This window comes from Nuphar pumila, chromosome 12 (assembly GCF_984573655.1).
Source record: "Nuphar pumila chromosome 12, dmNupPumi1.hap1.1, whole genome shotgun sequence".
NCBI lineage: Eukaryota > Viridiplantae > Streptophyta > Magnoliopsida > Nymphaeales > Nymphaeaceae > Nuphar > Nuphar pumila.
In genome coordinates, this window is record NC_143260.1 from 18,731,696 (window position 1) to 18,746,386 (window position 14,691).

A 14,691-nucleotide genomic window follows, 5' to 3' on the forward strand; every position below is an offset into this window, starting at 1 on the left:
CTAAGCATACCAAAAAAAAATGAATTTAGCATCATTCACTCAATAAATTGCAACAAGATTAAAATGAAAAACGTTTAAATTCTAAGCATACCCAAAAAAAAATTGATTTTGCATGCATTTACTTATAATTTTCAAAAATATGGCTTAATGGACAAAAACCCCCAAAATCTAAGCATTCAAAAAAAAAAACTCAAATTTAGCCTTATTTACTTAATAAATTGCAAAATTAGAGATTAAAATGCAAAACCCTTAAAATCTCAGCATACTTGGAAAAAAAATATCTGATTTTGTATGCATTGACTGAATCAATTGTAAAAATAAAGATAAAAATGCAAAACCCCTTAAAATCTAGGCATATCTAAAAAAAATGGATTTAACAAACCCTAACCATAAAACTGGGTCCGGTTGAGAGAGAGAGAGGAGTTGCTGAAAATTTCAGATTGGCTACGTAGATAAAGAGGAGCACAAAGGGGAAGAGAGCACAGTGCAGGAGAGGAGGGAGAGGTTGTGCGCCAAGGGGGAGGTTGTGTGTGTGTTTTCATTAAGGGGCATCCAGCACCGTTCCAGGGGGGGGGGGGGGGGGGGGGGGGGGGCTGGAACAGCTTGGGATGCTCCCACACGGGACGCAGCAGAATGTGGAGTTCGCAAGTCCTGTGCATCACATGTCTGCGCGGGTGCGTTGGCCCACGTCTTGCGAGGACAGGAAATATCGTCATCCCCGCAATCAAACTCCTCGTGAAAGTTCCACTTAGTGTGAGTGGTTGGAAAACAAGTGTATACGTGCAAGTACCAAATTCCATGACAGTTTGTCATCCGTAACTTCAAGACAAACTTTTAAATGACTTTGCCATTCCTTGATGTAACTAAAAATATGCAATATTTCTTGGCAAAGATTGACCAAACATTTGGTTAATATACAAAACAATGGAAAGGGATAATGGCCCTTTTTTCTCTCAAAGGCCATGGAAAGAATTGGGAAATGAAGATTTTACAACTTGGCTAAGAGGATTAAGATTAACTTGGCCAACATGACTAGGCAACACTCCTGAAGATTATGCAGGTGTACGGGTAAATAAGAGTGCAGATCCCGCAACACTCCGCAAAACCAGCAATCTTGAGTCAGAATATGTTGCACAAACTAATTTCGAGATATCAAACATCTCAAGCGGAATCTGCATTCGGACTTCGTGCAAGACCTTCCTCATTTGCTCTACATTTCCTGGAACTTCATCCAGATTCATCGTCACCTCTATTTCTCCTGGTAAGAGGCTGGCAACAGGAATCGTCTGTGGGATATCATCAACCAGGCTTGCTCGCCTCCACACTCTTTTGGCAGTAGGTTTTCTAGCTGTCAATTCCTGCGAACTGGACTGGATTAAGCTGGGCCTGTTATCCATTTCCTCACTCCAGTATATTCGATTCCCTTCCACAACCTTAGATTGACAAGTTATCTGTAGTTTTCCAGCAGCACCAACTTTGTTGTGTGGCCATTGAGGGCTAGATATGACAGTGAAGTATATAGTGGATGTGACTGAGAAGACGTTATCCGGCAAAGGAGAAAAGGTGAGATGTGCACTGCCAATAAGGATGCTTGGGGAAGGCTGGCGCAGTGTGAGGCCGATGTGCCTACCAGTGCAGTATAAAAGGCGCCATTTTCCTGGCAGGAACTCGGTCCAGTTCTGCAGTTAACAAGAATGTCGAGCCTAAGAGCTGCCATGAAGAATGCAGATTAACAAATGACTAAAATAGTACAAAGAGTTTTACCTTCAACTGTGGGTAAGGATTAAGCATCTCCATGAGCTCAATGAAGTATGCCAACCTGCTCCGCTGTTACAGAAAAAAGAATGCCAATACCATTTCTCAATAATTTTCACGCGACCAGATTCAAATAGAGGTCGTTGTAAGATCAATTTTTAAAGAGCAATGTGTGCCATCCATCTGAAATATTCACCACATTTGGCATTGGCAGTTGTTGTAGTGTGTAAATATCAGCCCACACAACTACCTTATCAGATTATCATCAGATGGATAGCGCCTAATCACTCCACCCTCGAGTTTAAAGAGGTTCTCTTAAAAGATCACCCTTCATTTTTCCAACTGTGTATACAAGTATACATATTAACCCTACTGTCTCAGTTGTCTGCCTTTATCTATACAGTTATCAATGGAAATAAAAGTCTACAACTGGTACTAGTGAGTACCTGGAAAAAGCAAGGATCAGTTTCCATGTCATTACAAGGACACTTAATAGGTATCGGATTAAAAAAACATTTCCGACATCCCTGGCATAGATACTATTGCAGTGTATCTACCAATGCATGATGTAACCTATCATTCTTCTCTATATAGATCTATGAAAGAAAGCCAAAGGCCATTCATATCAAGCATAAAAAGATTATTAATTAAGTCATACTAACAAGCTAGTGGTTGACAGAATACTAAAAACTGTAGGTATGCATATCATGTGGAGTGATCCAAGGTGGTGAAACATGAAGTGAACATGCAAAAATGATGATGAAGATTTTCATGTCTCATCCTTACCTGATGACGACCATATATGTATTCTTCTGTGATCCGAACAGCAGTTGAACCCAAACCCCACTTAATGATATCAATTGATGGATCCACCCGCCACTTTGGACCACATAGGAAGGGGTGCCTAAGTGCATCTAAACAACTGCAAGCACAGGCAACGCCTCAAGTTACTAAAGCCACAAGACAACAATTTTCTCAACATTTTGCATAATTGCATTTGAACAACCAGCAGATGTGGGAAGTATTTAAGATGAACTTAGAGCCAATGCTCTAACCATAATAAAGTCAAGTTACTCTGACAAAGTTGGTCACAGCTAACACAAGCATTCTGTTGAGCGTTAACCAGGAGTCAGGTTGAATACAATTCCCAAATAAAAGCATAGCCAGGTCAACCTAGTCAGTATAGACAGCATTGTGCATGTCACGGACCTGGGGCTCCTCGAATGAAGTTTAGTAGTAAGCTCAAATCAGGTTTTGAAAAGGCTACATGTGATATTCTCTATGAAGAGGAAAAAAACTCACACCTGATTCTTTTTTAAGAAAAAGGAAAAAGAAAGGAGGATTGCAATGCTTAGACTAGGGAAAACAGTAAGGAAGATACAAGATATTTGTTTTCAATTGATGCTTAGTTCTGACACATCTACTGATTAACAATCTTCATCTAACCCAAAAAAGAATGGCATGCCCCCTTAGATGAAAAAAAAAAAAACTTTAACATTAACAAATGTTGTGATTGGAAATCCATTGCTTCTGATGAATATTTACAGAAAATCAAGTTACATGGAATTGAGCTGATATTTCCTGGAAAAAAAGAGAGGAAGTTGCACACATTTTGATAACTAGAAGCAATATCTTTTGATACTGAAACTTCAATTATCAAAAGGGAAAAAATCTACTAATAAGTTTACGTTACATCATGATATACCAGAGAGTTCAACTAAAAGAATATTACCTTATTCTCTCGGAAGGTTTTGTGGCAAGCATTAACGAGAGAAGGTTCCATCCAGCACCCCAATTCCTATCAAGTATCTAAAAGACAATCACTTTCAGACAGTTACCCAGAATTGCATCTTACTCCAAATAAATAAGTAATCATCCATAGGGACTTATATGAGCAGGTAGTAAACTGAAGTTAGAGAATCAGATACGAACTTGAAGCCCAGAATTTCCTGAAGGAGAATTTCTGCTTAATATTGGCAAGAGAAACTCACGCAAACATGATGGATCATTTCCCTGCATTAACAGATAGAACGATTATATCTACCGCTACCGCTCTTTTGGAGAGAGAGAGAGAGAGAGCATTTACTTTTGTCAGGAAAGACTTGAACTTCATGAAGATGGAAGGATCCATGAGCTCCCGTAAAATCATTTTTGCCATCATGAATCCCACACACCTGCCCCATGGAAAACAAGCAACTAATATATCATATTTCATTTGGTATGGAAAACAGGAATCAGTTCAAAGTTCAAAGTAAACAAGTGTTTAGATAAGTGAGCAGCTCAAGAATAAAATTAGATCCCGAACTTCTCCCACCTCATGTCAAACGCAATCATCATTTTCCGCCTGTCAGCATTTCCCTCAGGTGTAATCTCACTTGGATTTCCATCACAGAAATCAGCTGCATTTCCAAGAATGCCTACCTGCAAGATAGAAGTTCGCCAAAGACAAAATCACATCATTGCTAGAATACACAAACTCAAGATTATAATAAAAGTACCATGATAATATATAACTAGCATGGGTCAATACGCTGTGTTAGATATCTGATGGAACATGATGTTGATAAAATTCATGATGCATTTGAGGCACATCACCAAATTGCCATGGTTTGAGATAAAAATAAACCCTTCCAAAACGTGCACAACATCTATTTCTTTTTTCCTAAGTTATAAATTAACTGCCTTTGAAAAAAGAAAAGGATCGCTGTAGATGCAGGAAGGTTACAATGAGTAGTTTACAATTTTTCAAACCCATGGTTGAAGCTCGGTTAGTTATTTTGGAAAAAAATGAAAGTGATCTCTGGATCATCTACGGTTGCTACTTCTGTTCATGGCCACATTTCATATACATCAGTTAGAAAAGTGTCTGATGAATAACACTCAGAAAATTTAGCTGCAGCTAATTTGCATATTTCTGTACAAGTTGGCTTCTCATCAAGCCATCAGTAGGAATGGAACAACTTGCAGTATGTAAAGCAATACAAGCAATGGACTATGACAAGCCTAACAACAAGAAAATAACATAATTTCTCTAGTGGTTGCAATCGATAATTATCCAGATGAAAAAACAACAAAAAGATAAAAAGCTATTGGTCATAGTGACAAGTAATAAATGACATCAACAACTTACTTTGACATGTCTATCCACTGGGCTGACGTGCACATTTTCTAGCCTCAACTCTGTATGTGCAAGTCCATGGCTATGCAAGTAGTTGACCTAAATTAGTAGACATAGGAAATTCTGTTATTGATGTTAGGTTGGTAGCAAAGATCTCTGAACAAAACAGATCATGAAAAGTTAATGAACAAAGCAGAAAACTTAAGTATCAGCTGAACCAAGGACAGACGAATTGCACTCAGATCAATCATTTAACAAACTAGTCCAATTCAATAAGTAGTCCAAAGACTCCAAACCATGAAAAAGTTTTCTGTTCATTGGAAGCATAAAAAGAGAAAAGATGTAACTTCATGGCTTATTGGAAAAAACAAAAAAAAGGCAGACAAAATGCTTACCCCAATCAAAAGATCTCTCATTAGAATTCTAATTAATCTCAGCTGTCGAGTAACAGCAGGTCCTCCAATTCTATCATCACCCACTCTCCTAGCACACTCTTCATCCAATGCTAGAGTAGCCTCTAAGGTAGGAAGCCAGTTTGCAAGCTGAAGCCAATGCTGCAGAGAGTAGCTCCCATGATACTATATAAAAAGAAAACAACCGCATCAAGCCAGTCAATGGTCAAAAGATCACTAATATTGTCAACAAGGAAATGTCATATGCCAGAAACATTTTAAACTCCAAACACATGATCCTTTCAGATTTGGCCACTTACTCCATGCACTAGAACAAAAGAACCATGATCTGCACTGTTTGATGGTGAGACATAGCCATGGACCTGCATTGCATATGAATGATACATAAGCTGGCGACGGGCAAGCTTCTTCAACACCTGCACATCATAAAGCAGCAAACCACTGAGCAGATCCAAGATAAAGAAAATTATTAGACAACAAGAAAAACAAGATAGAAATAAAAATATCCACCTCTAACGCACGCCTTCCTCTTCGTTGTGCTTGAGAGCTAGTAAGTTGACGGAGTACAACTTTTGATTTGTATAGAGGACTATTTTAAAGAAAAAGGTGTAAGTTTTTGAGTTTTAATTAATCCTTTTATCTCAGAAATGAATAGAACTTACCTGCCAGGGTCTCTAACAATGGCTTCAAAAATCACTTCATCCCCCTGAACAAACATTGATTAGAATTTTAATTTTAAAATAAACCACTGCATCAATCACTTAAAAAGAGATAATATACTATATGCACCATAACCTACTGAAGAAACTTTGCTTCTCAACATTCAGATCACAGACTTAAGACCGGGAGCATACCCTGCCTGCAAGGCCTATGCTGACATGATCGCATAAGGAAAAGTCAGACATCTTGAATTTGGTGATGGCAGGTACCCTTTCTTCCTCATTGAGAACAGTATCCATGCAAGTTGCACCTCCATGGGGTTCCGCAGAACATTTAATTTCTGGAAGTCTACTACTCGAAGATCTTGCTTGTTTTCTGTTTAAGGACAAGTGGAAGGATCCTTGCCAACTTGGTCTAAGCAAGATGCTTCCAGTGCCTAGACTTATTAATGATTTATTTGGTTTCTTCAATTGAACTCTATTTGCATTTACCAAATCATTGCCTTGAACTGAGTTCCTTGAATGAGATCCACAAAAAGCCATTAGTGTGTATGACCTGCAGAACCAGGAAACAGTAACAAAACCAAAATTAAGAAACATGAGATACATCATGTCATGAACAACCAAAAAAAATCTCTGTGAAAGACAATATGTCATAGTTTCTGCACATTTGCTTACGTGTGCATTGTTTAATATGCACCACAAGTAGGGTTCTTGAAACACAACGGGCTCGTTCAAATGGATAGGCCTCACCATTCCAAACTCAATGGTGCTAGGAATTCCCAGAAACTAACTAATAAAATAAGGTTTCATCCTTTCCTGTATTCAATATCTTTGGATTCTCAAGTGCAAGCTGCAGTTATTAACTATTATAACCAGTGAGTGATCATTCAATCATGAATTTATTTTTATAATTTAATTATATACAATTCAGTTTTCGTGGTTCAACTTGAGTTAATAATAGTTATAGAGTTAATGCATTTTATCCAAGATATCACAAAAAATAGCACCTCTAACAGAAGTTTTTTCACAGAGAACTACAGCCAAAGTCACAATTTGTTATAAACAATAACATGTTTTTCAACATTGTATAACAATTTGTGACATGATTCTTAGTGACAAAATTGTGTGTCTGCAGGGCGGGGGGGGAGAGGAACGGACGGGAAGGAGGCAACCATCTATGACAACATCCAAATCGTTGGTTCGGATTTAATTTTAAAATTCAAACCTTCATAAATGGTACCTCACTGAATTTTAAAATTAAATTGGAACCATTGGACTTAATCTAATCTGTCGATCTGAATGATATCATAACACGCACGCAGGCGCGCATAGTTACAGACAAGCTGTTACTAAAGCATGCTTTGGATGAAACTCATTTGATCAAGAAACTTGATTATTTTATTAAGTTTTAGTGCAATATGAGATCATGATACTTGATCACTATACAAGCACAACTAAAACATGACAAACATCCTTTAACACATGCTTTTCGCTAGGTTATATAGAATATATCTGTAAATTCTGATCAAGTAAATGCCTGGATGATGCATCTATGCTTTTTAGAACCGTTTAGGATGGTTAGGACCTACGTATTACTCTAATAAAGGGTTCGTAAAACCATCGGATTCCAAAACCATAGGAGGGATTCAAATGACACTATTAGCGGGTTGGACTCAAAATAAATGAAACCCCATTCCTATCCCACACTTAATCTGGAATTTGAGATTTTGTAACTTGCATGATTCAGGAATCTATGTTCCAGGGGAAAAAGATGAGGAAAGTCTACAATTCTAAGCTGTAGCATGGTTAAGAACACGCTCCTCTCATTTTTCTTTCCTTTTTTAAAGCGTATATTTGGATTCATCAAATTGGAAGAAATTGGATTCCAGATCCATCAGAAAACTTGTTTTTCTGGACTAAAGATGGATTCCCAATTCCACCCAATTGAATGAACCCAAACACACCGGAGAAACGATTGCAGAGGGATCAAACCAGGCTTGCTATTCCGTCGGAATAGGCTTCGGACTTCCACCAAACAAACGGATCATACGAAGTCAAAAGGCCCCGAATTTTCAGAATAACTAAGATTTGGAGGAGGAGCAAGAGAAGAACTGAAGAGCAAAAAAAACGAAAGGAAAAAAAAATGCTCACGTAGAAGCATGAACTTTTCTTCCGCTCCGTCGACCGGCGAAGGAAAGGGCGGAAGAGGGGAGGAGGCGGGGGATAGGTATTTATAGGAAGGGGCGGAAGAGAGGGAGGCGTGGCAGCAACGTGGTGGAGGACGCCGGATGCGTTGCTCCACGGGCACACCGCGCCCCCGCCCGGAGCCCCAAAGAGCTTCCTTTCCCACCATTTCTTCTTCCAAAGGGCTGCCGTAGCATGAGGACGGCCCTCACATACCAGAGCGAGAAAATTCCCCCACTGGCTAAACGGGTCGGATATGCAGCCTTTATTTGACCTAGATCCGATTAACAATTTATCGTAATTGGATCTAAATTCATATACAACTGCATGTAATCAGAATAGGATCTTATCAAATCCTGTTTTAGATTCAGATTCAAATGTTAGGTCACAAAACAGACTCTGCATGATGAACTAGTTGGATCGGATTCTCCTAACTAAATCCAACAAAAATGGACTCGTGTTTTAGTCATATATCTAAAGCCCAAACCGTACTATTTGCATTTCTAGGTCGCGTGTGGGAACGGGCTGAGTACAGTCCGGATTGCAATAGATCCAGTCCTAATCCAAATGCTAGCAGCCTAGCAAACAAGCCGTGAGACTGATCTGGATTCTAACTTGATCTGAGGCAGCGGAGTTGAATTCAGATTTCAATTTTGGATGATAAAGCCGGATCTAGCAGAAAAAGGAAAGAGTCGTATCTGAAAAAAGTGAAAAAGGTCAGATTGATTCGGGTCCAGATATAGATCCAGCAAAACAAACACCCATTCATGCAAGTCTGAATCCAATCTAAACACACATTCCGATCTTATTTTTAAGGTCGCTGTTCGAGAATAATCTATCAGATTCAGATCGGAGATCCAACCACATCGGATCCATTTTGCACCCTTCATGCGGGTCCCACCAGCTGGACGATGCAAATCTCTGGGTTGTCTGCATTCCTTAGCGAACGGTTCCCATGACCATGAGAGTCTCATCCAAGCTCTGTGGGCATCAAACTCATGTAACAACAACTCTGAGACAAAGTACAGCATACAATACAATGACTCCAGGTTGGGACTGTAGTCGGTTTAGAGTCTCCACTTTGAGATAAATTACTTAATTTGCCACGTCAACTGGTTATCCAAGCTGGTTTGGGTCTGGATCCGTATCCGTTCAGTCAGCTCTGGGCCGTTTAACAAGCTATTCCGGATCTACTTCTCTGATTTGTTGGGTTGTTATCAACCCGGAGACAACGGGGATTATATAGTTTTCCAGAATCCATGTAGACCAGGCTATGTGACAAATTTATGCCTAGTAGGAATGGGGAGCTATAAATCTGAATCCGAACCTGAGTCCAAGTCCAAGTTTGGGTCCAAAATGAAACCGTAGCATTTACATATCTATTAAAAATTTCTCGAATTTCACACACGACTTTCTCGAATTTCACAAAGATGAGTTTGGATCCTTCCAACATTGCCATCGAGGGGCAGCCATATTTCTGCATCCTCTTACTAAAATTTCATTGATTCCACCTAGCCATCCCAAGGTTTCGGTGGGTGCAGGCTTTGGTCAAGAGAACATGGCCTTGATCATCTCGGATTCCACATTTATCTTATGTCCATACTAAACATGGCCATGATAGGATACTATATAGGGTGTGAGAGCCTTATCCGACCCCACTTCTTCTCCTTCCACCATTTGGGTACCCTAAGCGAATTTGAGTATCACTTTGGAGCCGGTCCTTAATTTGGATTTCTCCTCCTTGCTTGGTTTGGACCTTCGGCCAATCGGGAGTCGACTAGACCTCTTTACAAAGGCTAAGTTTTTTAGTCATTGGGGTTTCAATCCATGAGCTCATCCCGACTTTCTTTTCCATATTCTTTCCTAAATGCATTTACCAAGGTGGGTTCGGGTCAATTCTCATGCATGGTACATGGGTCTTTGCAAATCAAGGCTCCGTAAGGGCTCATTTTTGTATGGGACCCCAATGGGTGTCCCATGACATTGCCCGCGCCATCGATTTCACTCTAGATTCTAGCCATTGAGGCATTCTATGGCGCACCCTAGTCTATTTTTTGGGATTGGCTTATACATCACCTTTTTGCATGACATATCTCATAGTGCGATTTCTTTCTCATGAAAATGCGAGAAGGAGCTTTTACCGCTTATTGATATGGAACACTAAGTCTTTAAGCTCTTAGGTTTGATTGCACCTCCTCCAACAGTTGTTCAAAAACTGTGTCAACCTTAGAGACAACAACAAGATTGCTCTCATCGATTTGGTCAATGTGTTGCAACAACAGGGTTGGTTTGCATGTCAGGGAATCAACACACTTCTTGAGACCACAACCACCTTGGACAGCAGGTTGGCTTATACTGGCCTTGTTGCACCAATCTTGCAATGAATCAGAGGTTGGCCATGCAGTTTTCAACAACACTATGTTTGATGATGGTCTTTTTGGCGAGCCGGTTGGCAATTTTGGTAACAAATGCAGAATTCATTTTTTAAAAAAATAGTAGAATGAAGGATCATTTTCTCCAATACTAGTTGATATGTGGCTGGGTCTAAATTGGGTTAGGAGCTTCTAAGCTAGGTTTAGGATAAGGGGACTTTGGATGACTTATAGGAGTTAGGTTGACTTGGCTAAGGTTTGGGTAAAATTTGAGGGTTAGGCAACATAGGGAGAGGGAGGTACAACTTGGACAAGTGGTGAGTTTTTTAGGATTTTCTACAGGCATGCTGTGATTTGGTTCCAGTATACCCGAATTGTAAAATAGAGATATCTTTTCAGAGAAATCTATAAATTTTGAAATTCAGTGGCCTGAAACTAGAGATCCTAAAGTGGGCTGGGTCAAAATTTTAGACCCAAAGGCTCTACGACCTAGGTTGGGCGATGATGCGAAGTCTGGCGAAAAACTGATTCCATCAAAAATCTAGTTTTAGGCAGAATTGGATTTTGGTGAGGTTACAATTTGGAATTGGCTAAGAGACAAGTTTTAACGACTTATAGAGGTTTGGCTAAGTGGGTGAGGGTCTACTACAGTGTTGGTTCAGCTAGGGAAGACTTGGGTTCCACGAGTTGGGATTGAGAGGTCATGACCGTCATAGCATTGAACTTGATTGCACCAAACTAAGTAGAGACTAGGTTGCAGCTTGGTCCAATAAAGTGGGTTTAACTACCCAACACACTCAAACGGGAGAAGGGACTAGCCCTTAGAGAGAGAGATGACTCAAGGAGGTAAGGACTCGCTAGAGAGAGAGACTCGAGCTAGAGAGAGTAAGAGAGAGAGAGAGGCAATTTCAATTTCATTCGACATACTAAGCTAAAAACAAGCACCTATATATAGGCCTAGAGAGGACTCTTAAAGCCTACACAAATTACAATATCAAATTAATAGAAAAAACTTAATTTTAGTTAAGCCTTGAGATGCTTGAGCTTTACTTGGGTAAGCCTATTTAGACCAACCCTAAAATAAGGTCTTCCACTCCAAATTTCGAGTTCCTTTTTGCCTTCCAATTGCCTTCTTTAGAGAGCCACTTAAGACACTCTACACATCCTTCCTTGAGCTCTAAATGTGGCTGGGATGCCAAATAGGTGGGTTTTATTAAGCTTACCTTGGATATTTCTGGAGGCAAATCCCACAGGTGGGTTCCACTTGAGTTTCCATGCCTTCTTTAAGGGGGGAATCCCAAGCATGGAACCCACCTGTTCATTAGTGTTGCAGGTGGTACCTCTTGCTTGGACCGAATGGATTTGGATTTGGGTCTTCAATGATTGGATTTGAATCATGTACTCGAGACAATAGATATGGGTCTTCATCAATTAGGTCTGTATCATTCATAATTAGGCCTGAGCCAAATTTAGGCTCTCCACAAATATCCTAGACCATTAAGAGATTATGTGTTCTTAGCTTGCTCCATAAATAGGGGAGGATGTCCTCTTTGTTGGGTCTCATGTATGGGTCCCATGAGCCACAAGCTCCAGATTGAATGGAGTTTGAATCCAGATCAACCTAACCTGATTCTTAAAATAATAGGCTTGCATCATCTTACAACTGAGATGTCTCCACTTCGATGATTTTTAATTACTCTTTATTTTATGAGAATCCATTCAACAAGAACTTTTTCAATCAAGTCTCGTTAATATAAAAACATAAAACAATTCTTTTATCCAATAAATGCTTATGTAGCTTATACAATTATACCAAGGGTTTGACTTACCAATTGTCATTTTGCAATATTTTTAACCACCATTATTTGTTCAATGCAATCAGTGTCTTGGTCATCTCCTATCATTTCACCATTGATATCATATGATTTTTCACTATCTACGTTATCGATGCTATAACTAATTGATTATTTTGTTGCACAAACTAAATCAAAATTCATTATATCTATCGCTTTATTTGCTTTCATGCATGCAACATTCTTGTATTTTCAACTTTTATGATTAACCATAAAAATATAACATTCATCATGACACCTATATCTCAAGCATAAATTATAAAGTCTAAAAGGTTTGTTTTCACATTACTACGACCAATATCACTGGCACTGATTTGCTCATGTGGTTCAACATCAGTTATTTGTAAAAAAAATTCATTACCTGCATGTCAAAAATCTATATCCCTAATCGGTTCAGCCAACAGCATGCTATCCACGTGCCTGAGCTCAATGTTTGGGACATCGATATTGTTCACTGCTTGGGATAATTGGATGTTCACCAAAGGATCGAGCTTGATCAATGGTGCTTGAGATAGATAGATAATTTCTATAAAATTCTCATTATTTCATTCGCAAGCAACAACTTCTTTTGCTTTATGAGCAACTAAGTAAATGTTGCTATTAAATAACATCGATTTTACATTATTATCGTCCAACATAGAAATCCATATATGTTGGCTATCTACATTCGGAAAGCAACTATATAGGAGGATCAGTGATTTTTTTTGCATATCCAATTTTATAAGATATCAAAGCCATAAATTTCTTATAGCTATTATTTTTGGAGACCACTATAGATCTTCAAGTAGGGTAATGAGTGTTAAGATAACATATTTTAACCTTTTAGAGGTCATCATTAACTACTTACACTAACTACAAAAACATATCATTCATCTAATGAAAATAACATGTGAGAAAAGACCATTGATATACACTTTATACATTCAATTAACATAACTACCTACAATAACCATTCTAAAAACTCTTATTCAATGTTTGTGTATAGTGAACCCTGGCGTCATTACACCAATACAAAAACACTGAATATTAACGAAAGGACAAGAAAATAAATATAAATACACATGGGGCTATAAAATGTTCATCTTTTGACCTAACTTGTATTGTTGATGCAAAGGATATCAAAACCTCGTTTGAATGCAACAAAAAAATTTCACAAGAATCACCATAATTTCACGAAAATCGCCACAAGGAAAGAAAAAGAATGCTGAGGGTTCTAGAGGAAAAAGGGTTAGGGTTCTTCTATAAACAAATGAGAAAAAGAAATAAAATAAAGAAAAATGACTTTAGATATGATTCAACAAGCATGCGAATGTAAGAAAATTCGCATGCCAAAAATTTATGTAAACCACCCCTTATTTGCGGATCTACTTGAGTTAATTGAAATTCATATATTTTTATGTGAACTTCGTAGTATATATGCAAAGTTAATTTGCAATGTTTCGATCATGAAGCTCGTAGATATGGATATGTGAATTTAGTGAAATATTTATGAAGTTACAATATATTAACATGAGGTTTGCACTATATCTCGCGAATTTCATATTATATATGCCAATTTACTATGATATTTGTGACGCTTCGAGGTTTGAGTTACCGAAGGTTTACAAATTTAGTTATGCAAACTTCATGAGATCCACAAAAATCTTGTGAATCTACCTTTAAGTGAGCGGGTGCAATACCCAGAGAGCATACAGATATATTGTGCGAACCTCCAAAGGTCTGCTATGTGAAGGTTAAAATAGTATTTTTAAAGCCAAACATTTGTGATTATGGATATTAGGCAGATTTTTAAAAAATATAGGGTTTTTCGGAGAACACATAACTTTCATTGTACAATACAGTCATTTTTTCGTATATTTTATATCATATAGTGTAAATGGTTGAAGTATTTGGCTTGCAAGTAATACCTTTTTGGAAAATGGCCATATTGTATGATAAAATCATGTGTTTCATGAAATCCCGTAGTTTTTTATTTAAGAGAAATGTTGCATACTTGTAAGAAGAATCACATATTTGAGAGAAAATTTACACATTCTCATGTTTCGGAGGAAGTTCGTATATTTGGATATTTGAGAAGTTTGCATATTTGGATAAAATTCGTTTGTGCTAAAGGTAAAAATGTCTTTTTACAATAACAAATTTGCAAATTTGGACATCGGGCAGATTTCAAATTTTGTTAGGCATTTTTAAAAGCACATCATTTTGGGCATACAGTACAGTCATTTTCTGATAGATTTTAGAGTTCAAAGCCTATATTAAATATAACTTTGAAACAATGATTTATTGGTGCCTCCTTTTTCTTTTTAATGTTTGTGTGTGCATAAATGAGCTTGG

The 14,691-nt window shown here is 38.2% G+C and overlaps 1 protein-coding gene across 3 annotated transcripts; it reads right to left on the reverse strand.

Moving 5' to 3' along the window:
- Positions 1 to 862: 862 nt before the first annotated feature.
- Positions 863 to 8,250, reverse strand: LOC149820195 (putative plastid-lipid-associated protein 14, chloroplastic). Of its 3 annotated transcripts, XM_089982661.1 has the most exons (14): positions 8,100 to 8,250; positions 6,141 to 6,501; positions 5,949 to 5,992; positions 5,797 to 5,875; positions 5,586 to 5,702; positions 5,269 to 5,451; positions 4,886 to 4,972; positions 4,070 to 4,176; positions 3,842 to 3,929; positions 3,688 to 3,768; positions 3,488 to 3,564; positions 2,542 to 2,677; positions 1,765 to 1,827; positions 863 to 1,679 (listed from the first exon to the last, which is right to left on the reverse strand). In XM_089982661.1, the coding sequence occupies exons 2-14, from the start codon at positions 6,486 to 6,488 to the stop codon at positions 1,053 to 1,055; spliced, it is 2,037 nt and encodes a 678-aa protein (XP_089838787.1). In that variant the 5' UTR covers positions 6,489 to 6,501; positions 8,100 to 8,250; the 3' UTR covers positions 863 to 1,052. The 3 variants fall into 3 exon arrangements, with proteins under 3 accessions (XP_089838787.1, XP_089838786.1, XP_089838788.1); XM_089982660.1 differs by lacking the exon at positions 8,100 to 8,250 and having other exon boundaries at positions 6,141 to 6,728; XM_089982662.1 differs by lacking the exon at positions 8,100 to 8,250 and having other exon boundaries at positions 1,317 to 1,657; positions 6,141 to 6,730.
- Between the last annotated feature and the right edge of the window lie 6,441 nt (positions 8,251 to 14,691).

Excerpts from the sequence above, each read along its gene's own strand:
- LOC149820195 (XM_089982660.1), bottom strand. The coding sequence starts at position 6,701 with ATGGTGAGGCCTATCCATTTGAACGAGCCCGTTGTGTTTCAAGAACCC. Across the intron at positions 5,703-5,796 it reads GAGGAAGGCGTGCGTTAGAG|GTGTTGAAGAAGCTTGCCCG; the intron begins GTGGATATTTTT and ends TATGATGTGCAG. Across the intron at positions 4,973-5,268 it reads TGAGAGATCTTTTGATTGGG|GTCAACTACTTGCATAGCCA; the intron begins GTAAGCATTTTG and ends CTACTAATTTAG.